General features: G+C 46.1%; 1 protein-coding gene across 1 annotated transcript in view; it reads left to right on the top strand.

The window, feature by feature from the left end:
- The window catches only part of ADRA1D (adrenoceptor alpha 1D), a 43739-nt gene extending 23152 nt beyond the window's left edge, over positions 1-20587 (top strand). Inside the window, exon 2 of the mRNA XM_068679575.1 lies at positions 17040-20587. Within this exon, the coding sequence (XP_068535676.1) occupies positions 17040-17608 (569 nt within the window). The 3' untranslated portion in view covers positions 17609-20587. The remainder of the gene's footprint in view (positions 1-17039) is intronic.
- The last annotated feature ends 2097 nt before the right edge of the window (positions 20588-22684 follow it).

Below are 22684 nucleotides of genomic sequence, written 5' to 3'. Positions count from 1 at the left end.
TGCGATCCGACTGACTAATTGCCTTTGCTGTTGCTGTTGTCTCTTCTCCTGTGACTCACCTCAGCCCAGTCCCACTTATCTTTTCCTGCACCAGTACAGCCAAATACCCTCTGCCTATCCATCACCATGTGCTTCGTGCAGAGATCTGCCAGCAGGTCTGAAATGGGTTTGCCTGGATCCAAGATCTCGGGCAAGAGCCCAGGCTCAGCTCTAGGAAGCTCTGCATTTTCTGCTCAGGGTAGGACTCGGTGGTGTTAGCAATGGTAGTGTATTAATGTTTTGAAGTTGTTTTTAGGAGGTGTTAAAGAGGTTATCACACTAGGGACAGTGCAGCTGAGCTTTTCTGACTTTTAAGTCTTGGAGTATATTAGAAAAAGGAAAAAAAAAAAAAAAAAAAAACACCTGAAAAGGCTCAAACCTAGAAGTTAGCCCTTGGGTAGCCACATGGTTATGTGCAGCGTATGGAACCAAATAAGCCCTACTTTCATGGAAAATTCATTTGTGGGTTGGAGGAATTTGAGCCTTCCGAGTGTAAAGAACATACCTAAAATCCTCTGAGGTGCTATGGAAGACTTCACCTACAGATACCTGAGGCTGAAGCACCAGGCCTCCTTTTGGGACCCCCATACAAGCATAACAGCCTTAACACTTTTTTCTTCATCCCCCTCCCAACACACTCACACTGAGACTATTTGGTTTTAAGAGCACGGCTCACTTAGAAAAACATTTTTTTTTAATTGTCAAAGAATTTATCTGGCTGCAAGCAGTAATTACTGCCCTGCTGCCTGCTATCTTGGGTCACGTACTCCAGAATTCAAACGCACATGCTGAAAGGACCAGGCTATTCGTGTGATGCTCCATGGCCTGATGCATAATTGGGAGATAGCAGCCACCGGCACAGAGCTGGGATCAGGGGATTTATCTGCGTTCCTCTTGAGACAAATGCCAGGAGGTCACTCCATGTGTCATCATTCAGCATCCAAGGTACACTTGGAGTAAAGGGTGTTTATTAAGGCACTCCTCAGCAGTGATTGCTTGGCAGGCAGGAGAGAAGTGAGACCAAGCCAGACTCTGGCGTAGCTCTGCAAAGCCTCTTGGAGCTGCAGCTGGCTCCTCAGCATAGCTGCCTGCTGCTCCCCAAAAAAAAAGTCACAGTGGTGAGAGAGAGGTGCTGCATGCCAGGGGGACATACAGGTCGGGCTCCTAGCAAGGAAGAGTGTTGAGAAATGGGTGACTGTCATGGGATTTGAGATCTTTTTTACGAGAAAAACTTATAAAGCTTCCGACACCTGGGGTCAAAGGACTCAACTAAAGAGAAAAATCCACAGCACACCTCCTTTTGTATGGATCTCCATGGACAGGCACACAAGGGACAGATGCTTTTACCCTGAGGACATCTTCCCCTATTTCTGACATGCCTACATGGGGTTGAAAAAGCCTCCTGAAGGAAAACTAGTATATTCCTGGGAAAATATGAAAACAGCTGTGGTGGCATCCCACCACTTGCTTCGGGACCTTGAAGTCTCAGGCTGGTTTCCAGTGCAGTTTATTCCATTTCTGAGACTCTCAGCAGATTTTACCTCTCCCTTATGGGTGACAGCAGCATGGCAAAGGAAAAGGCAGACAGCAGGCTCTGAACAGGGTATAAAAGGCCAAAAAAAATAAGGTTGGAAAAGAAGCAATCAGGTAGAGAGAATGGGGAAAGAAGGGAGTTACATGCCCAGCACCACCACCAAGAGAAGCTTTGCAGGGTGCTGGGGGTGCTGGGACACAAAACCTCCCGAGCCCTGGTGGTGCTGCTGTGCAGGACTGCAGCACCACCGAGCAATCCTCAGAGTCTGCCAAGTGTTTGAACAAGGCAGGGCTGCCCTGGGGTTGATTTCCCTCATTTGGGCATGGTCAGGAACAAGCGTGTGTCCTTTGGCACCTGTCCCTGCAAAAGTGAGGTGCAACCACAGAGAGGAGGGGAGAGAGCAACAGGCTTGCACTGACAAGGAGCAGGGGATATTTCGGTGGGGGTGTTAGCACAGTCTGCACAGAGAAAACTCTAGGTATGGGAAGGGGAAGGGCTTTTTTTTTTTTGCCTTTTTTTTTTTTAACATGCCATTCTGGTGGTTTGAGGGTTGTTTTTTTTTTAATCTCTTGATCTGGGTTGCAGGTTTTCTGCTGGACTGAGTGTAGAGAGTACATAGGTGAAGAGAAAAGGACATTATTAGATAAACTCTTTCCACTGAGTGTTACATCAACACATCTGCTCCTTCATCTCCTCTGGGGTCTTAAGCAGGTGGGCCCCAAAAACAGGGCATGAGGTTAGGCACCAAACAACAAATCACAAGGACACCCCAGGATGCTCCCTCTAGCTCTGTCGTGTATCCAAAGTTGCACAGCAGCATTAGCAGGTCATGCAATGATTTCTTCAGCAGCACAAGAAATGCAGCTTTAATGCTGCTGGGACCTGAATGCCTGTTCAAAGCTGGCTCTGTTCTCTGCTCATGGCATCCACAGGGCCAAGCAGACATTGCCAGCAAGTGGCAGCAGCTTGCTTTGAGAGGAAGGTCCCAGAGAGAGCTCTGTGGTGCTCGGTTCTTCCCAGCTTTGTTTGCTGCGGGCAACTGCCAGCATACCAAAGGATATTACCTCTGGATGTGAGAGTGCAGAGAGTCTAACTGGTTTCAAACATCAACATTGCAGCTCTCTGTAATTAATTTAATGTTGACATGATCCCCAAGAAGCAAAACCTTCATTATATTCAATTAAACCTCCTGACACAGATGCTTGACTCGTTGTCAGCCCCTCTAATTTAGAGCAAATGCATGGAAATGCAGACATCACAGCATACGTGTGTCAAACCCAGGGAAGAATCTTGCAGTGGGGAATAAAGTCCAACACTATTTCCAATTAAAGCAGTTTTTGGAGCAGATCAACTGTTTCTCAAACGGTTCTTGCACTTATGATACCTGGAGACTCTCTGTGACATGGCAATTTTTACACCTCTTCTATATTCAGGTCCCACCTCATTTTGGAATTGAGTTTGCTACTCGTAGTCACAGTTTCAAAGCTGGAAAGCTCTGACTATCTGCTGTGATTTACTGATGACTGCAACCCCAAGTGCCTTGTTCAATAATTTCTTCAACTCAGCCCATTACTCAAAAACAGCTTTTTTTTTTTCTTAGAAAGACACTCAGCATTAACTCAGAACTGCAAATAATGGAGAACCCACGTCTCTAGTCATGTTTTTGCCAGTAGCTTTATATCTTTGCTATTATAAATGACTGCTTTCTTTCCAGTGTAAATTTATCTAGCCATAACTTCAAGCCATTAAGTTTTTTTCTACCATTTTTGGCTGGATTAAAGAGTCTTTTGCTATCAGAAAAGGCTTCCCCACTACGTCACCGCAACACATGAGCAAGTTGCTTCAGTTTCTCTTGGATAAAGCCAATAGATCAAGCTGCTCTAACATCATGTTCTAAGTCAAGTTTTCCAGACCTTTTCATCATCTTGTAGAGCTCCTCAGAACGTTTTTCATCTCCTTGGCTTCTCTTCTGTGTTGTGGGCAATGACCTGGGACATGGCTTTCCACAAGAGCTACCTCCATTTTTCACTCTTGGTCCAGTTCATCTGTTCCTTTTCTTGGCTTGTTTATTATCTGAGCTTTCATTATTATTACCAACACTTTATGAATCACTGCTCCTAGGTGGATCACACGTCTTTTTGCCAGCAGCCTTGACAGCCTTTCTGTGAGGGAGGCAGCTGAAATATCAAGTCATCAACTGTTACTGGAAAGAAATGTGTTTCTCCGAAGAACCATTTCACCAAAATGTTCTCATGTGCTGCTATTTGGGGAGGGGACACACTCATCCAGAACTGACAATATTACTAATGTACATAATACTGGGATTGATACTAGGAGGAAAAAAATCCTCCTGTTCAGGAACAATTTTCATGTTAAATGCATGTGGGTTTAATGAGAGTTCAACGTGCAAATATTCTTCAAATGTGTGCCATAACACTTATGTTAGGACCATCAGATGGCTTATCCTCACCCACTATTACAAGCTATTTGTCTCTGGGTACAAACAAGTTGATAGTCTTGAAATCACTGGTGTTGTCTGAGACAGATGGTTTCAGCTGCCAGAGAAACTGCTCTTTTCAGCATTTTGAGTATCTGGAGGAAGTTTGTAAGGGCAAAATAAGAATCTGGAGCTACAGAAAGCTTCTGTCTACACCTCTGCTCAGGGTCTGATGAGCAGAGGGCTTGAGGGCTTACACCCTGAGGGCTTATGTCCTAAGGGTTTGAGGAGCTGGGGCAATGTTGTGTTTCTGCTTGTATTATGGCAATTTGACATGTTGGATGCAGGAAAACAGTGGGTCAGCACTGTAGGGAAGCGGTGTCCTGTCTCAGAGCAAATGTAGAGTCTCTACACAAGGACAGATTCATTGCACAAGACACACAGCCCAAGAGACCTTGGGGTCCTACTGGGAGCTCCCCCCGGATCTGCAGGTTACCTGCCTTTAGACATCACTGATAATGGAATTGCACAAGCAAAGCAAGGTATATATGGCATGGTTTTTATTCCCCTAGCATGAGGAACCACCAAAGTCTCCTCAGAAGGAGGTGGCGAGTGAAAAATAAGTTTGTGATGGTGGAAGAAGAGGAGGTAATAATCACCAGGGAGGACACTAGTCTTGACAGGGGTTGTCCACAAGAGCAGCACGTTCCTAAGAAGGGGTGGAAAGTCCTCTTAGGGTCATTTCCCTGGAACAAGAAGTGAATGTGCAAAATTGGCATATCCAAGAAACAATTAAGAATCAAGGACACATCAAGGCAGGGAGCACACCCCAGATCCCACAGCTATTACTTCTGAGCAGTGAGTGAAGAGCAGAGGAGGCAAAAAGGCTTGTTTACCCAGTGAAAAGGCGAGAGAGAGGCAGGCAGATATCTCATGGGATGTACGCAAATTGCCACGAAGATTGAATGCAAATTTCCATCCTTTCCCTTCAGAATCAGAGATTAAAAAAGAAGTAGAGATAAGGCAGAGATGGAGCAGGAAGCATGTCAGTGGAGAACGAGCCTCATCACTGTAATGAGGCTTTCTGAGACACTCATCTCTTCTCAGCAGAGATCCTGTTGCCCTGTGCAGGCATTTAAACCAGGCAGTGCAGCAAGGTTCTTGCATTCTCTCTCCCTAGATTTCTCCATAACACTCCAGGTGTCTGTAAAGGTTGAACAAAGCCACCATGGTGGTGGTGGGGCTGCTGCCAGTTTTCTTCCAAGCATCTCTGTGCTTGTCCCGGGTTCATCTCTGATGCTAGCACAACCAGGCAGCCAGTTCTTTGCATCTTGTGTCTTTTTACTTTTTATTCAGCCATGACATCCAGGTGGATGTCTCAGATAAGAAAAAAAAAAAAAAAAAAAGATGGCTTGGGTTTTCTGGGTTTATCACCTCTTCCCACTGACAGGTTGTGACACCGTTGTGCATGGTTATCTCCTGGAGACTGCTCTGGTCTGGGCATGGCCAGCTCTCCCCTCCCGTGATGCGGTGTGACCCAGACAGTCACTCCCATCCACGTATTGCTGTAGACCATGAGTCCTGGCATCCTACAAACCTTGTGTGGGTGGTGGGTGTGCAGGAATCCCCACTCATCACTGGGTAGCAAACACCCCTCTGGGGACATTTTTTCCCACAAAGCACAAAGTGATATCCCTTGGCCACATCAACGGTACCAAAGAGATTAGGGGTCAATATTAAGGATCAATTCGTTAGCCATGCTCTTGGCACTGCCACAGCCAAACCCTCCCAAACAGGGATCTGCACGTGCACACATCCCTTGGCTCTGCTGCCCACTAAAAACCTTTGCCAAAAATTTGGCCAGGGTCCCTGCTAGCAGCCAGGGTGCCCCTCAGTCAGAACCGGATCCCTTACCCTGTCCCTGCTCACTTTACCTACAGAGATACAGTTTAAGTGTACAGCTGCTGAACAACCAGATAAGGGACGTGCCATGCCATGTCACGAGATATGACATCAAGACAGCTGACATGAGCCGCACCATGGAGATGGGGGCAACGGCTGAGCTGGAGGATCAGGAGGGGTGTCCTTTGCCGGCGACCGATGCAGCACTAAGCCTGAGATTTTATCTCTTCGATTTAAGGGCTTCAGAAACTGTTGGGAGTGATGAGGATGTTGTTATCTCAGCATTCCACTTGTATTTTTGGAGCCTTGTTACAGTGACCTATTGTCTTCTGGGGGGTGAAAAAAAAAAAGCCTCATTAGGGAGTGTAATGTTTTTAGAGCTTGGTATCAGCTGATAGCCAGCTTTAGGGTTGGGGGAGATACAAAGCAGCTCTCAGCTGTCTCATCTGAATAACTTCAGGCTGGAGAGAAGGAAGTACAAAGTTTTTTTTAAAAGTTTTGCTTCTTGTCAGAAAGGCAAGCGATGAGAAACTGCAGATTTTGCCATGCAAGCCAACCCTAGAAGGGCTGTGCCTTGCAGCTTGGTGCGGAAACAGGGCTTGTGTCGGAGGATTTTCCGCACCAGGCTTGACAAGAAACACGCAATTGCCTGGCTGGTCTTGAATAACCACTCCCAAGCCTGCACAGCCAATCCTAATTTTTGACGAAGGCTGAAAATACCAACCTCCCCCAGCCTTTCTTCCCCACCCTTTCCTCCGTGGCGTCATAGTGCGTTGCTCTCCCAAGGATGGTATTCAGCATCCTTCACAGCCCCGGGAAGGGGCACGGGCTGCGAGCGGTGCGGTGCCAGGCTCCGTGGCCGGTGACGTGCTGTCTGCTTGATTCTGATATAAACACAATGTCCTTGGGACCGGCATGGTGGAAAGGCACTGAGGAAGCTCCCACACCTCCTCTGATAGCGTGTTTGCTGAGCGCTGGCATCCCGCCACCAGCGAGTTCTCCACAAACCTTGCCAGCAATCAGCTGAGAACAGGTTTCCACCTTTTAGGTCAATAGTCCCGTCTCTATTTGTGGCCGGGTGATGTTCGCCCACCCAAGGTGAGATCTTCTCGTTCCACAATGTAAGTTAAAATCAGGGCTCGTGAATTTTGCTCTGGGGGAGAATTTTTCCTGTGTTGGGTTGGGCCCAGTGAAAAATTGCCTTTTTCCTTTGTGCGGTTCAGATCTGGCCTCAGTGTACATAAAATGCCATGTGTTCCCAGCAGGATTCAGCCCTTCCAAAGCCTACCCCACAGCCAAATCTGATCCACATATTTACGAGCTTGTAAACAGGACGGGGCGGGTGAGTTCACATTCTTAGAAAACCAAGTGCAGAGAAAAGAACTTCTGAGTTGGAAAAACAAAGAGTAGTCTTGGGACCGACCCAGCACACACAGTGGTTTTTCCAAGACTCGGATGACTTGCTTGGGAATCATTCCCCTCCATTCCTTTTCTCCAGGATTTCCCAAGCTTGCCATTTAGTTGGAAAAAAAAATAATACATGTTCTCAATATTTCTTACAATAGTGGAGGTGACAGGTTGATAGAAAAGGGACATTTCATCTTGGATATGTGTTGAAGCCAGGCTTTTCATGGTAGGCACAGTGGATTGGCAGTTATTTGCAGAGGAAAGTTTCTGAAGATGCTTAGGGCTATTGAAAGGAGTTGCACCAAGGAAGCCACTTGCAGTGCTCAGCACAAAGTGCCATTGCACTTGCCAACAAATGCAAGAACAAGTGGTCTAGAACAGTGGTTCCCAAATTGTGGCCTCCAGACCTTGATGGTTCATGAAGGCTCAGTAAATGGTTCATGGAAAACAGATTATTAAGGGAGCCATGCAGTCTGCAAAAACTGATGAGGATTAACAGTCTTTGGTTCCGAAAAGCTGGAGAACAACTGGTCTAAAGCCCTGTGCTATGTTCATTCACTATTTATAGATAGCAAAGCACAGAGGTCTTTGTGGCAAGGGCTGAAGAAACATTTCTTCAATCTATTTGCAAAAGAGCTTTAATGACATTCCATGAAATATATGTGTCAAACAATTTATCAGAGGCATAAATCATAGCAGCGACTCTACTAACTTACCCACCTTGCTGGGAAGTTTGTCATCACAATACCGCAGGTTTTCTCAAGTTCTGTCTTGTGATGAATCTTCAACAGATCCCTCCCGAATCCTTTTTGCTGTCTCTCTCCTTTGATTATGGGGGACTTTTCTTGGTATTCAGCCAAATTCTCTGCTCTCTCTACACTATGCTTTCATCTCTCTAAATTACAGCACTGAAGATCATAAAGTTCCTGTTGATTTCTTCAAAATAGTGCATGAAGGAAACGTTTTAATTGAAAAAGTCATGCAATATTTCCTAACATTGATTAGATGTCACACTAGTGTGAGGTCCATTGGGAACCTCTTCCAGCAAAGACTAAAAAACAGATTCATTGGATTATTCCTGTTTGACTGTGGTCCACTGGGAGGAAACAGAAACCCTCAGCGGGTGCTGATGACAGTGATGTTCTGTGTGGATGGGTTGCTCCTACTTGTACTGCTTGAAAAAGGGGCATTCAAGTCAAATTTTGTGTCACGGGGTGAGGAACAGCAGAGAGGGGAAGGGAGGAGGGTGTCTGGTGAGGTGGTGGTGACCTCCTGTGCTCATAAACAAGCTGCCATGAGGCTACAAAGCATGGAATTATTGGTAGCCACTGGCAGTAGGCCGATAAAGATACACTGGGATGTCCAAAATGTCTCTGAGCTCTGATGTTTAAGAAGTCACATCTGTGGGGGAACAACACAAGCATCAGGAAGCTACGGACACAGCTGGTGGGCTGTTAGCCCTGTGCTCCTAGGAGTTACGGCCAACCAAAAGGGAGTTTGATGCCAGCCAGTAGTTAAGGACAAGGTTGTCCATGCCTGAGAAGTCTGAGGGACTGGCATCATGTTTGTGTCACCGGTGAGCCCACACAGGACTCCCATGGCAAGACCTTCCTGCTGAGGACACCCGTCCTTTGCACAAAGGAGCCACGGAAATGCTCCTCGCTGAATGACACTCCGATTTTTGACTTCCCCAGAGGGAACCTAGCAACATTGAGCGGCCGTTCTGTTCATTCAGATCCCGAGCCAGATGGAAATTTTCTTTTCAGAGTCGGCTCCAAGCTTGTTTCCTCTCTTTAGCCATGCGGGCAAGAATCTCACTGCGGTCTCTGTTGTGCTCACTGTAACATCAGCAAGCAAATTCCAGTTGTCTTCCAGCTCAGACAGAAAGGCAAGAGCTCTTGACATGCAGCTCGGTTACCCTGACTTTTTCCTTCTCTCTGGAGACCTATTATTGCTATTTTTCCTCATTTGTATCAGGCAAATAAGAACCTTCCTGATATCTCCCTTTGGATTTGCCAAATTGGCCAGTCTTCCAGACGTGGGTTTGTTGCTTTTTTTATTGTTATTATTTTCCTAATTTTATTTATGTCCTTTTGCTGAGTCTCATGATTTTAAGGTTTGTTTTAAAGTCCCCTTTGGGGTTGGAGCCAGGCTATTATCTGTGAATTGTTAAGGAACAGGCAGTTGGATATACATCTTTCCCAGGCGTAAGACATAGTGCAAAAATACTACCTTTAAGGGAGTCTGTGCGAGGTGACAGATGAAAAAAAAAAAAAAAAAAAAAAAAAAAAAAAAAAAAAAAACCTTTCTCTTCTTATTCTTGTGACTCATTTTTAAAGCCCATCCTGCTACTGACTCTGTTGAGTTGAGCATTATCTGTGGCCCTGATTCTGCTGCCCAGCCTCTCTCCTTCTCAGCAGATGGACCAAGCAGTCCATCTTGACACTAAATTTTAGACACATTTTAGACACTGAATTGTCCGTGTTTTCCACCACATTGTGAGCAAAGCCCTTGTGATGACAGGTTCATCAGGTGGCCCGGGATTAATGGTCAGCAGCAGTCTTAAGGCTTCATTGCAGGCATGGGGGAGCTAACTGCCTTCATTAATGTGTAAGGCAAGTATTCACTCCTGCTCTTCATTTCCTTCCAAAATTTTCACCTAAGTAATTTCAAAAGCTTTGTTATATGGAGAAGTGAGCTTGGTTTGCAGTATTCAAGGCCAGTTCTTGTTTCAAAGTGTCTCTCCCTTTGCTCTACCCAGCCCTGCCTGATTCAGAGCTCATGCTGAACATCAGAAAGCAGGGAAAAATTCTCAGTCCTCATCCTGCTGACAGATATGGTTTAAAATGATGGCTTTATGATCATGCCACAGGGCTACAGATTTGGAAATCATGGGAATCCGTTCTTGGCTCTTCTACAGACCCAGGGCTCTGTGTGTCAACTACTGTTCAGTGGCAGGCTACAGTCCCTAACAGTAAATGAATTATTCTTTCATTATTATGAGCAAGACATTCTTCTTTATAGATCCCTAATAAAAGATGGAAGGCAGGATATTCAGTTCAGGGTAACAAAGCTTTGTGCATTATGTTTGCCCAATGGTTCCCAGCAAATTACTACAACTTTCTCAGGAACAAAGCTAAGTATCAGACACTGCTAAAAAAGGTTTACAAATCCCAGACGATGGTCCCCCAGAGCATGGGCTGCAGCGTAGACTAGAGCAGACTGTGTACTTTACAGTCCCTGGCACAAAGCCTCTCTTGGCCCTGTGCAATGCCCCAGTGGTCCTACAAAAAAAAATTACTCTCTTGCAGGAGTTGTGAGTCTCCAGTAGAGTGGATCTTCAGTCTTAAATAGATTCTTTACATTGCATGCCCCGTGATGTGGCATGAAGGCATTTCGATGTAATTAAGGACCCCAGAAGCTGCTGGGGAAATGTTGTGAGACTGCATAGTCAAGTCCTGGTGGACTTTTGAGAGCAGTCCCTGGAGTGAATTTGCTCCTTGGACACAATTTATCCAGAGAGATCTAGCTGGAACATGCTGAACAAATTAGCACTTTGCACAATCTAAGACTTGAAAGCCCTTGTTAGGTTTCTATGAGATAGCAGTGTCAATGTACCTGTGTGACTCTCTGTGCCACCCTTCACCACCATGGGAGGTTTGCTGATGAAGCAGTCCCTATCCTGCACAGGAGGGATGCATGAAAACATTTCGATTCCTCCTAAAACAGGAGGAGGCCACCAGATTCCAATGGCATTAAGGGTGAAATTCATCTACAGTAATGTTATTTGCCCATAACATGGTGTCTCCCCAAGAACAAGACATCTGGGTCCAGACAGCAGAGACTGAGCGTGATTCACCTGGCCAGTAGGGATTTATGCTTCAGGATGAGGTGGATTGCTCCATCCTTTCCATTGGCAGTACTGACCAAGTCACTGAGTGTAAAAACAGCCCAGGGACCTGCTTAGATAACTAAACTATCTGCTTAGATAACTAAACTTAGTCAGATGAATCAATCTTCAGGTAATTTGATGCCTTGGAAACGTCCTCATGGCGGTGATGGCCCTTAGTGGTCCCGATTCACAGCATTGTTTTGAGAAAAGCCCCGGTGCAAGCTTTGAGGGGAATGAGGCACATTTCAGTCAAGTTGCTACCAATGTGGCGTAATTTAGAGGAAAGCCATGCAGATATCACCAGGACCATACTGCCTAGAGGTTAGGGAAAATGTTTGGGGATTAGTGAAATAGAACAGTAAATATCAGAACAGGGCTCTGCCACATTATGATTCTCTTGCTGATGGGCAAACTGCAGTCAGTACTTGAATTTGAGATGCTATTGAAAATACCAATGTTTTCCAGATCCCTCATCCCCTACAAAGCTGGCATCTTCTGTCTTTGCAACTTTCTGGCTGCCCTTAGCCCTAACGCCATTCTTCCCTGGGCCCCAGCACATTGACCCTGGGTACCAGATACATTCACCCTATCATGGGTTTTGGCATTGCTGGAGCTCTCCAAGAGGAGCCAACCATCATCATGGGAAAAAATAATGTAGCAATGGGCAGGGAAGGGGTGGCTTCTCCATGCTTTTCTTCCCAGCAGGGTCAGGGTGCAGAAGTTCAAACGAGCAGGCATGCCTACACGCAAAGATGCACACAAGCAGCTTGAGAGGGTTTTCGTTGGCGTGACGGAAGCTGGGGCTTATCTGCAGCTTGTTTATGGGGTCGGGCCACAGCTGGAAGGCTCGCAGGCCTGAGGAATTCCACCCGATATCCCAACGCCATCGTCCTCCAGGGAAAATGCCGGAGTCACTGCGAACACGCTGTCCTCCTCCCAACGCCAAGCAGCTCTTGGATCCGTCCTAGGAGGGCAGTGAACTCCCCCATCACTCCAAGACATGCCACCAGCTGCAGGGAGGCATTAACCCTCTAGAAACCCTGATATGCCTATGGATGCCCAAAGGAAGTTGTCAGTTGTAGATGGAGGAGAAGGTCACGAAAGTCTGGCCAGATGTTGAGACTCCCAGTCCCACACGTAGGCAGAAATCCTTGCTGATATCCAGCCCTTTCTCCCATCACTTGGCAGCCACATCAGGAATAACATCCTTCATGGAGGTCCCACAAGGAGATAGCAAGGTGGGGTGCAAGCCCCACTACTTCCCACCCTGTTTTTTTCTATACCAGCTGCAATTCTCTTGCCTTGCTGCTCTGACACATCCTGAGGGAGTTTCAATTCCCTCCTGACCTTGGAGGTTACATTCAGGAGAAGCTCAGCTGTCCCAGGGGCCTAATGCTATGTATGAATTTCTGGAACTTCCTAACTCATGAATAGTTGGGTTGGCACCATGGTAGATTTTTTTTTTCTTTACCATGAGTTTGTCCAATCATTTTTGAATGCTTTTAGCATCCACAGCCTCCTGCTGAGGAACATGCTCTGAGATGAACCACCCCCTTTTCTTCATTTTCATCGTACCACCCACTACCCTTCATCCTCCTTGGTGCCCCTTGTAGTGGAAAAGGTAGTGAATAATTGTTCTCTATTAACACGTGCAAGGTCTAACTCTCCATGAGCTATTTGTATCCAGAGCCATTCCTCATACAAAGTTCACACCAAGCAACAGCAAGGCAGTTTCTCAGTCTAAGTGATCCTGCTGGTCCTTGAATTTCCATTCGTGATGTCAGAGCACTGGGGCATCACTTTGGCTCTTTGGCTCACCCACCTTCTCTCACGTCTGCAGCATTTTTGTGCCCTGGACTATTCAGGACATGCTGTAAAAGCAGGGACCTTTTAAAACAAAGATGCTCCTGCCAACTGCAGCAGAAAGCAAGCCTGCTCACAGATTCTGGCTGCATACTGGGAGCCAGGGCCAGAATTTAGATTGGACTGGATCCACTTTCACTTGTGCATTTGTCTTTTTTCCTTGTTTTGCTTTATTTTTTTGTGTGCTGAACACTGGGACCAGCAACTCTCCAAACAATCCAGTGATATCACCTTCGGCTGAGTCATGGAGAGGGCAGGGTGGAGAAGTGCAGACAGGGAAAGATCACGAGATTGTGCTAGCTTAAACAGCGTAAAAAAAAAAAATAATAACAACAACAAAAAAAAAAAAGCTAAGTGTTTGGGTGCATGGAGGGGAGATTGCACCCACTTGCATCCACTTGCGTGTTACAGCTTTGGGGACTTTAGCCCTGGGTTCAGAAGTTTGTAGTTGGATGTTTTTTTTTCTCAGATATGAGCAGGGTGACAGGAAAAAAATGTGTAGGTATATACATGGCATACAGGCACACATCCACTGTAAGAAAACCAAATAAATTGATTTTTTGCCTTCAGAGTGCATATTTTATTGGCTCAAATTTTGCACCGTCAAAAAAAAAAAAAAAAAAAAAAAAAAAATTTGATCTTCTGATCACATTTAGACTGTGACTCTGGTCTCTTTACATGGTGGGGACAAGCTTTCCCTGAGAATTCACCTGCAGCTTTCTTAATTTCTTAATCCTGCTGAAGATAATTATCAAGGGCTCCAGCAGGACCTGCAGTCCTTGTTCAGATCTCCAACATGAGTATGAAGGCTCAGCAAGATTTGAAATGACCTTTTAGAAAATTCCCTATGGACTAAAACTCAAAAGGAATTTTAAACCCCCCAGCAGTAATGTTATAAAAAATTTATATATTAGGAGAATGAAAAGTTCTCAGCAGGACGTCCAGAGCCTTTCTTGACCAGGCAGTGGCAAATAAGAAAGATGAGCCTCATCCTGGAGCATCCTAGACCAAGATACAACTGGGATTTAAAAAAACATGACATGGCACAAGTTCTACGATATTTGGGCTCCATGTTCTGCCTTTGATAATGCCCTGTTCTGTCTTTGACATTTTTTGGGCCACATCATCAAAATGTGCTCATACACTGACTGATCAGGCTAAAGTGTGATGTATCACTCCCCATTTCTATACCTGAAGTTTTATTCCCATTTTCTGTTTCTGAACCTTGGAAGTATCTGTTTCCTGAGCTCTTCAGGTGCCCATTACTTTGTGCTTTCTTCCAGGCATCCCAACATCATCCATGTTCCTATAGAATCACCACTACATAGCCCAGTTCATAAACCCTCTATCAAAATGTCATTGTGTGCTTGTGTGTATGAAAGTGAGGGCCAATTCCCTTCATACTTTATTCATTCACTACATAAGAGCCACAAGCTCTCCCCTAAGATCTGCTTCCCATTGCCTACCAAGGCAGTCAGATGCTCCAGCATGCACAAAGTCACCAGCCAGAGACCCATTCTGGGGACTCCCTGCCCACTTTTTTCATCCCAGTGTGATTGAATGAGGAAGCTATGGATGCACTCCGTACACGTCTCTTCCAAGGGGCACGCTTATTTGCATGGTAATGAGGATGGCAATGAGCCCTTTGTCTTCAGATGCACACGAGGTTCTAGAGAGTGAAAAGTAGCCAAAAGTTGAAATTCAAGGAAGTCGTAGCTGTGCTTTTTTCCCAGTTTGTCTTTTTTATCTGGATGCTAAAACAAAGAATGTTGTACGGAAACTGCCTTGTGCAATGAAGCACTAAACACTAGATATAAATTATTATTTTAACAGCCAACAGGCTAAACAAGCACCAATCTCTTAAGTAGCCTGGCTCAAGCAGTAATCACTAGCTTCATTTCTAAAGAGTTTCTTCTTTTATTTGCTTTGTTACCATAGCTTTTTTTTTTTTTTTCCTCTCTCTCAAGTTAAAATAAAAGCTACATAAAGCCACAGCTCCTCTAGGAACTGAGAGCACTGCAAACAGGGTCCCCAACAGCACCGTACAGAGATGATGGTAATGAACCCCATTCTACAGTGGGTAAACTGAGGCACGGAACCTCTCCCCTAACAAAGATATGGGTGGGAATCCATGCTTGATGGGCTCCTTCACCTATCTTGGCCCCATATGCTCACACTGAGGCCAACACAAGGTCTCCCTGCAGAGCTGAGAGCCAGGGAGCCCCTTGCAGGTAACACATGGCCTCAGAGTCTGGTTTGCACCAGGATGGAGCATGGAGGAGCCCAGGCAGGAAAACACACACAGGTGTTATTGCTGAGAGCTGAGATTGAGGAGAGGAATTGGTGCTGATCATATAAACCCACCACTAGGCCTAGGAACACACCACTGGTTCAAGGAACCGATTGCTGGTCCTAGGAACCCACTGATGATCCACATTGCATCAGGATGGTGTGTGGAGGTCCTGGGGGTGGGCTGCAGGCTGCTCAAGGAAAGGAAAAGGCTTAAAACCTTGGCTGGATGGAGAACGGAGACATTAAGGAAATGGAGATTGCCCCCAGCACCCCTAGGGTCTTTAGCTCCTGGCTAACCAAACACTCAGGGCAGTGTTTCTGCTGTGGTTAGAATTCAACGTGGTGATTCAAGCAGCCGAGCGCCAACCTATAAATCTCAGCCCTGTCCCAGAAGGAATAAATCCCTTTAAGCAAACACAGCCACAGCAGGGGCACTACAACCCCGGCACTACTTCTCTGTTCAAAACCGTGGGCTCCAACACCAGGGGCTGCTCATTACTCCGCAAACGCCATCCATCTCCGTGCTGGCCCCAGGTCTTTTCATCACAGAGCCATCAGCCCTGCTGGCTGTCCTTATTCACTGCCTCCTGCAGCACATATTGACACCAGCATGTGCTCCAGCCCTTTGACTTGAGTTGGCCTTCGGCAGATATTTAAGGCACACGTCTGCGTATGTGTTTTCCCTGCCTAAGCGTCAGAAAATGCTGAGATCTGTCTGTGATGGGGTAGCCCACGTACCTGGCACACTGAGTCTGGCTGCAGACTCTGGGCTGATTAGGAATGGGTGGAGGAAAGCTTTGCTGAAATAAGAGCTTTGGGTTTCCTGGATGATGGATTTTCTCAAAAAAAAAAAAAAAAAAAAAAGTAAAAAATAAAACAAAAAAGGAAAAAAAAAAAAACACTGGGGGGCTTTAATGCAGTCTGTGGAAGTTCAGAGCCTCGGTCCTGAATTTCTGGCTCCTGGCACCTGTTTTACTGTTTTGACACCAGGCTTTTGAGCATGGGGAAAATAATAATGATATCCAGAGCTAATGTTATTTACTAAAATACAAATTAACGCTCAGTCACATGGTGGCATGATTTGTCATCCAGAGCTAAAATTAAGAGAAATTAAGGCTGAGTCAGAAAGTTATTTCAGATCTGAGTAAGGAATACTAAGTGATGGGGCCATGTGGGAGCAACACTGACATCTTCTGGCTGCAAAACAACTCCCCAGCTTTTACATCAAGACAGCCAGTGGGATCCTCCAGCACAGAAGTAGAAATAGGGGTGTGGGTGGACAAAGAGCTTTTCCAAGTAGCAGGAATTAGTATAATTAACATTCATAACATAGTTTACTTCCATAATGTAATTAACAGCCTGTCTCCAAGCTCTATGGGCTTGACCTGACGGCTCACAGCTGTGCTGGGTCCATTGCTCTGACCCCTTTTGCAATGGGGGCTAGAAGGCTCCTGCCATGGATATGGTGTTTTCTATTTTTTTGCTCCGTGCCCTCCAGTCCTGCAGATCTTCACTCTGGTCACAATGGCATTGCAAGCCAAGGACCTAATAAAATCATGCCTTCAGCCTTCTCTGCAAAGCTTGCCTTCCAGACAGGGCTCTCCACCACCTGTGCTACCCTGTGCTGCCACGTCCTCCCCCTTCTAACCTTTTTTCTTTTAATCTCTTCTTAGGTTCTTTCTTCCCATCTCTGAAGCCCTCGGAAATGGTCTTCAAGGTCATCTTCTGGCTGGGATACTTCAACAGCTGCGTAAACCCCATCATCTACCCCTGCTCCAGCAAGGAGTTCAAGCGAGCCTTCATCAGGCTGCTCAAGTGCCAATGCCACCGGCGACGACGTCCCATCTGGCGCGTCTACGACCACCACTGGCGAGGGGCCTCCATGAACAGCTCCGTGCGAGGCTCCGAGACGGACCTGAGGCCCAGGATCAGCACCCTGCACAGCTCATTCCTATTTAACTCCTCCTTGCAGGAGAGGGCCGGTAAGAGGCGAACGCTCAGCTTCAAGGGCTGGAAAATGCTCACTCCGTTCCAGAAGCCAGCGTCCACCCAGCTGAAGGAAAAGATGAACAGCCTTTCTAACAAAATCCGGGGCGGCTCCAGCAAAGGGGGGGTGACAGCCTCTTACAAAACCGAGGTGGAGTCTGTCTCTATCGGGATCCCTCATGACTTTACGGAAACCATTGACTATCAAACCTATGACTTAACAGACTGCTGTGGGCTGAGAGAGACAGATATCTGAAGGCACCGGGACAGCTCTCGATGGTTTCTTTAGCTGTATCTAGCAGAAACATGAAGGGATGCCACCCGTGGGTCTGTCAGGCAGACTGGAAGCAGCAATCAGGTATAAAATGCAGCTGCCCAAAGGTTGTACAAGCTTCCCCCACGGGGAGGTCAGCCCCTTCTACGGGGTTATGGGTTCCTCAAATACGAGCCAATGGCACATCCCATTTTAACGAGCTGTGGCAAGAGGGGAAGGTGTGGGGTGGATCTGGCCTTAGGAAAAGAGCTGTTTCCTCCCATGGGATGGTTCTCTTTGACTTTGGAAGAAGCTGTGCAATTAAGGGAAACCAGAACATCTCCTTTGCCTTAAAAACACCACCACAAAAGCTACTGGAAGGATTGAACCCCAACAGGTGCCAACTCTGCCTTAGCACACGTGATAACATTTCCATCCAGAGGCAGCATCCCGAACGGATGCTGTGAGCAGTAGCTGGCAGCTGACCCTTTAGACAGTGGGCTGGGGGCTTGTAGGGCTACAGGGCTGGACAGAACCTGTATCCCAAGCCTTTTCTTTCGAGGGTGAGCAGACTGCGGTATTCCCGAGCAGAGCTGGGGGATCCTGGCTCTCAGCCATCGTGTTTGCGGTGCCCACAGCTTTGCCACTTCCTCGCAGCCTGGTTTTAGCCCAGAGGAGCAGTCCAGATGCATACACTGATGCCAGCAGGTGTGCAGGCCTCTCTTCTCTAACTCCAACCTGCGACGTGTTTCTCATTTCACTTTCCAGTGGGAAATTTGCAACCCATCTTGTTCCGGCCTGCATCCCTCTGTGACGTGGAGACTCCTTTTGATGTTGGTCATCCCCAGTCTTTTTCTCTCCCCTTCTTATCCCCACTTGCTCTTTCTCTCAAACAACATGGAATAAAGACGTATTCCTAGCTGTGGCTGAGCAAGGTGGGGTGGGTGAGGCTGGGCCTGTTCCCACTACTCACAGAGCCACAGCTTAAAGGGAGCTGAAGTGCAGTGGGAGCTCCCTCTTGTGGATCCATCTTTTCCCCAGTCGGGACCATACCAGAGCACAAGGAAACAGTCTCAGATTGAACCAGGGGACGTTTAGGTTGGAGATCAGGAGGAATTTCTTCATGGTGGGGGTGATCAAGCACTGGAATGGGCTGCCCAAAGAAGTGGTGGGGTCCCCATCTCTGGGGGCACTCAAGAGACGTGGATGTGGCACTCAGGGACCTGGGTTAGTGATGGCACTCAGTAGGTCAGGATGATGGTTGGCCTGGAGGGTCTTGAAGCTCCTTCCCAACCTAAAGGATTCTGTGATTCTAGACTCAGAACTCTTTTCCCAAGTGGCTTCCCCCCTTCCTGACACATCAAAGCCTTTGTTGGTTAGCAGCAATTACTCTTGGTTATCGTGGCCAAAAGCAGTGTTGATAGAGTTTGTTTGTTTGTTTTCCCTGCTCACAGCCCCCGAGTGTGAGGTCCTGGTCTAAGGGTAAATAAAGAAGAGGAACATGAAGCCCAAGGGTGGGGACACAATGCTGAGTATGTCCTGGATGGAAACTCATCCACACCAGCACTGTCCCCCAGACCCATTAGGCATATTCATACCTACTGCACGTCCAGACAATCCTCTTAAGGGTGGCTGTCAAAGGAGATGAAAGTGTCCTAGCACAGCATGGAGAACGCGACTTTCTTTCTGCTGGTTTTTAGTTTTAAAGGAAATTAAAATCAAGGAAAATGTAGATTTCTTTTATTTTTTACTTTCTTTCATGCTGAGACATTCAGAGTGGGCCCTACCTCAGCACCCATAACACCCTCCTGCCTTTTACTCAGTGCAATGGACTCTGAACTGGATGCACAAAGACCTACAGATTTTGTCCAAATATTTTCCTCCTAGCAGTTAACCCCAACAAGACATATGGACTGCACTGCACTGGGCACTGAGGAAAGGGCAGATCAATTTAGCAATTGCTGGCAAGCTGTTCATTCCCAAGAATGAGCTGAAATTACCTCTTACACTTCTCCCTGATCTTTTAAATCTCCTCCTTTCTTTTGTTCCAATTCTGAAATATTTACATTTACAACCTCCTGTCCCTTGAAAGCACGAGGAAGGGAAAGAAAGACTAGTCTGGGGTTTTTCTGCTTCTTCATCCCAATCCTTTACAGGAGAGAAAATGAGGATAAAGTCTGTTTAAGCACACACATCCATATTATATATCTATTTCTCACCCAAGCCAGGTCCCTTCTTTCATTCAGCACCTTGCATCTGAAGAGTCCGTGCCAGGACTGGAATCTGTACATGCAGAGATTCGTTTAGGGGAGATTGGGGCTGCGTTTGCTGACAGGGGAAGGACAGTGTTGTACGAAATACACCCTGAGTATCTAAGCTTGTGCTTTTCCCTTTGAATCCCTTAATTTCTGAGCTCTCCCAGCTTTGGAAAAATGGGCTCAGACCTTCAGGAAGCGAATTCGGTCTGACCCCGTTGACTTCTCTGGATCGCCAAGTGTGTGACCCACAGAGGGTATGGCCCCATTTCTCCAAATTCACCAAGCAGGCCATTTCCCAAAGCCCCCATCCCTTGGTCACCCAGCAGCTCTCACCTCATCGCGCCGGCTTTGTGTCCCTATCGCATCGCCAGACCTTGCTGCTTCGACGAGCCGAGTGTTGAGGATGGTGAAGAGCAGCTTCGATGCCAGGAGACTCTCACGAGTCCCATCCAAGGAGGAAAGAAGGTCCCCGTCAGCCTGAGCTGGACTGCAGTTGGGTTGCATTACTATTGTTTACAGTGTGTATATAAGTGTACATTTCCTTTAGCAGACATTGGAATTTTTTATGTATAGATTTTTATTTTTCATCCACAGACGTATTTATTAGCTGGAGTATTTCTGTTTTGTGATTCAAGTAATGTCAGATTGATGTAAGCTCTATGAAACAGAATGCACATATTTTTGTTTATTTGTACCAAATACATGTACAAACCCGTCTAAAACGTTGCCGTGAACTGTGTCTGATTTTTTGAATAGAGGTTGTAGGGGATAAGGGAGGGAGGAAGCAAAACCTGCATATTATCAGCCCTTGTGTTTTTCTCAATGATTTTTTTTTTTTTTTTTTTTTTTTTGTAATTCCACAAGGATTATTCCCATGTGCAAGAATATATGACCAAAAAAAAAAAAAAAAATCAGAAAATTATATTCTCTGCCTCATGCCACACAGAGGTGAAGGGGTTGCACCAGCTGTGTCTTCTCCCAAATACAACCTGCTTCAGGAGGGATATGGATGCAGCCATAAGCCATGGGAGTAGAGGAGGGGAGGTTATCATATGAGTTATGGTCAGGAGCAAGGTCTGGTGAAAGAATTTCCATCAGAGTAGGATTTTTAAATGAAATCTGAAATTTTAACTCGTCAAAGATTTCTTTGGAAAAAAAAATATATACATATATATATATACATCATTTTTATTCTAAAGTCAAAATTCCATCATCACAAAAACACTACCTGTGGTGAAATGGAAATAATATTCCTTATGCTCACTCCAGGTACTCAGTTTCCCAAAATGCAGCCTGACAGCACGTCCAGATACCGGGCAGAGGTGCCTCAGGGCTGGGGATCATGGCAAGAACTCAGAGCTGGAAAAGCCCAAAGGGGACAATAGGAAAAGAAGGCAAGACACCCATCCCACAGGGCCCTAGGGAAACATCATATAGCAGAGATTGAAATGCAATGAGGGGAGAAGCAGAGCTCTGAAAGCATTTTACAGTATCCCAGAAATATTTCTTTACAGTGCAAATGACTGAGCATGGCCCAAGGCTGTCTGTTCTTTGGGGACAGCTCTGGGCAGGGGCGAAGTGAGCTGTCACTGACTGCAGCTCTACAGCTCCAGGAGAAGATTGTCCTGACCTCCCCACGTGTTTTTTGTGCGTGTGTGGTTGAGTCAGACTGATGGTGATGAAGTGGGAGGGATGCTGTGTCCTCTTGTGAGCCCACAGCAAAGGATGCTCTTGACTGATGTCACTTAAATTGTTCTAAAGGGACTAACAAGTCATGCTGCTGCCCTGCTTGGATGGCAGGAGGGAAATTAAGTGATTCTCTGTTGGTTTTCTCTAGGGCATCATAAGCAAGGCCCATGCCATGGTCACAGGGACTGAATGAGCCTTTGGAACAACAGTGCTAGCCTGGGCAGGTGGCTGTAGACATCCTTCCTCACCCCCAGTTTAACCCATTGAGAACATTGTATGGCCTGCATAGAGAAAAGAGGGTCAGGGGCCAGGCTGATGCTGGTCCAGCTTCCCTCACAGTCTGACTCAGCAATCTCATCTCTTTGGGTCAAAATTTGATAACAGTAACAGGGAAAACTGACTGTTAAGGTTTTCTGGGAAAGAGATGACAAATAACCTGGAAAACATCTTTGCACCTCTGAATAAATCTATCATATACCTTTAATTTGACTACCACCTATTGTTCTGATTAGCCCAGCTGAAAAAGAATAAAATGGATTTAGAAAGGGTTCAGAAAAGGCTGACAAAGATGACCAAAGATATGGGGTAGTTTCTGTCTGAAGAACAATTAAATCAAAGCGCGTTTTCCTGGAAAATAGAGATGACTGAGGAGTAACACGATAGAGGTCGATAAAATCAGGAGTGTCAGAGAGAAGACAAATAGTGGATGATTGTTCACTGTTTCTCATAATACAAGAACTAAATGGCATCAAATCCAATTATAAAAATGAACAAAGCGAGGTAATTCTTCACATGGCACATACTTAAATCATAGAATTCATCACCACGAGATACTGCATCTGCCAAAAGTTTATAGGGGTTAGAACAGCAATTAGGTGCCTCCATGACAGAAAAGTCCATCAAGGGCTGTTGGAAACATTTATACAATCTCTGAGCTGAAAAGTCCCTGAGGCAGTGATTGCTGTCAGCTGGGAGAATATTTCAAGGGTAGGCTTGAAAGGTAGGCTATCACTGTAGGCTTTTCCTTCCCCTCTGTCCCTCCTGAAGTTCCTACTGTCAGAGAGCAGCTACTCAGGTAGAAGGACCCAGACTCTGAACTGGTACAGGAATTTGTAAATATTCTTTATTTGGA

The sequence above is a fragment of the Anas acuta genome, chromosome 4 (assembly GCF_963932015.1).
Source record: "Anas acuta chromosome 4, bAnaAcu1.1, whole genome shotgun sequence".
NCBI classification, from domain to species: domain Eukaryota; kingdom Metazoa; phylum Chordata; class Aves; order Anseriformes; family Anatidae; genus Anas; species Anas acuta.
The sequence above is the reverse complement of the archived record's forward strand: the minus strand, read 5'-3'. Positions and strand labels throughout refer to the sequence as shown.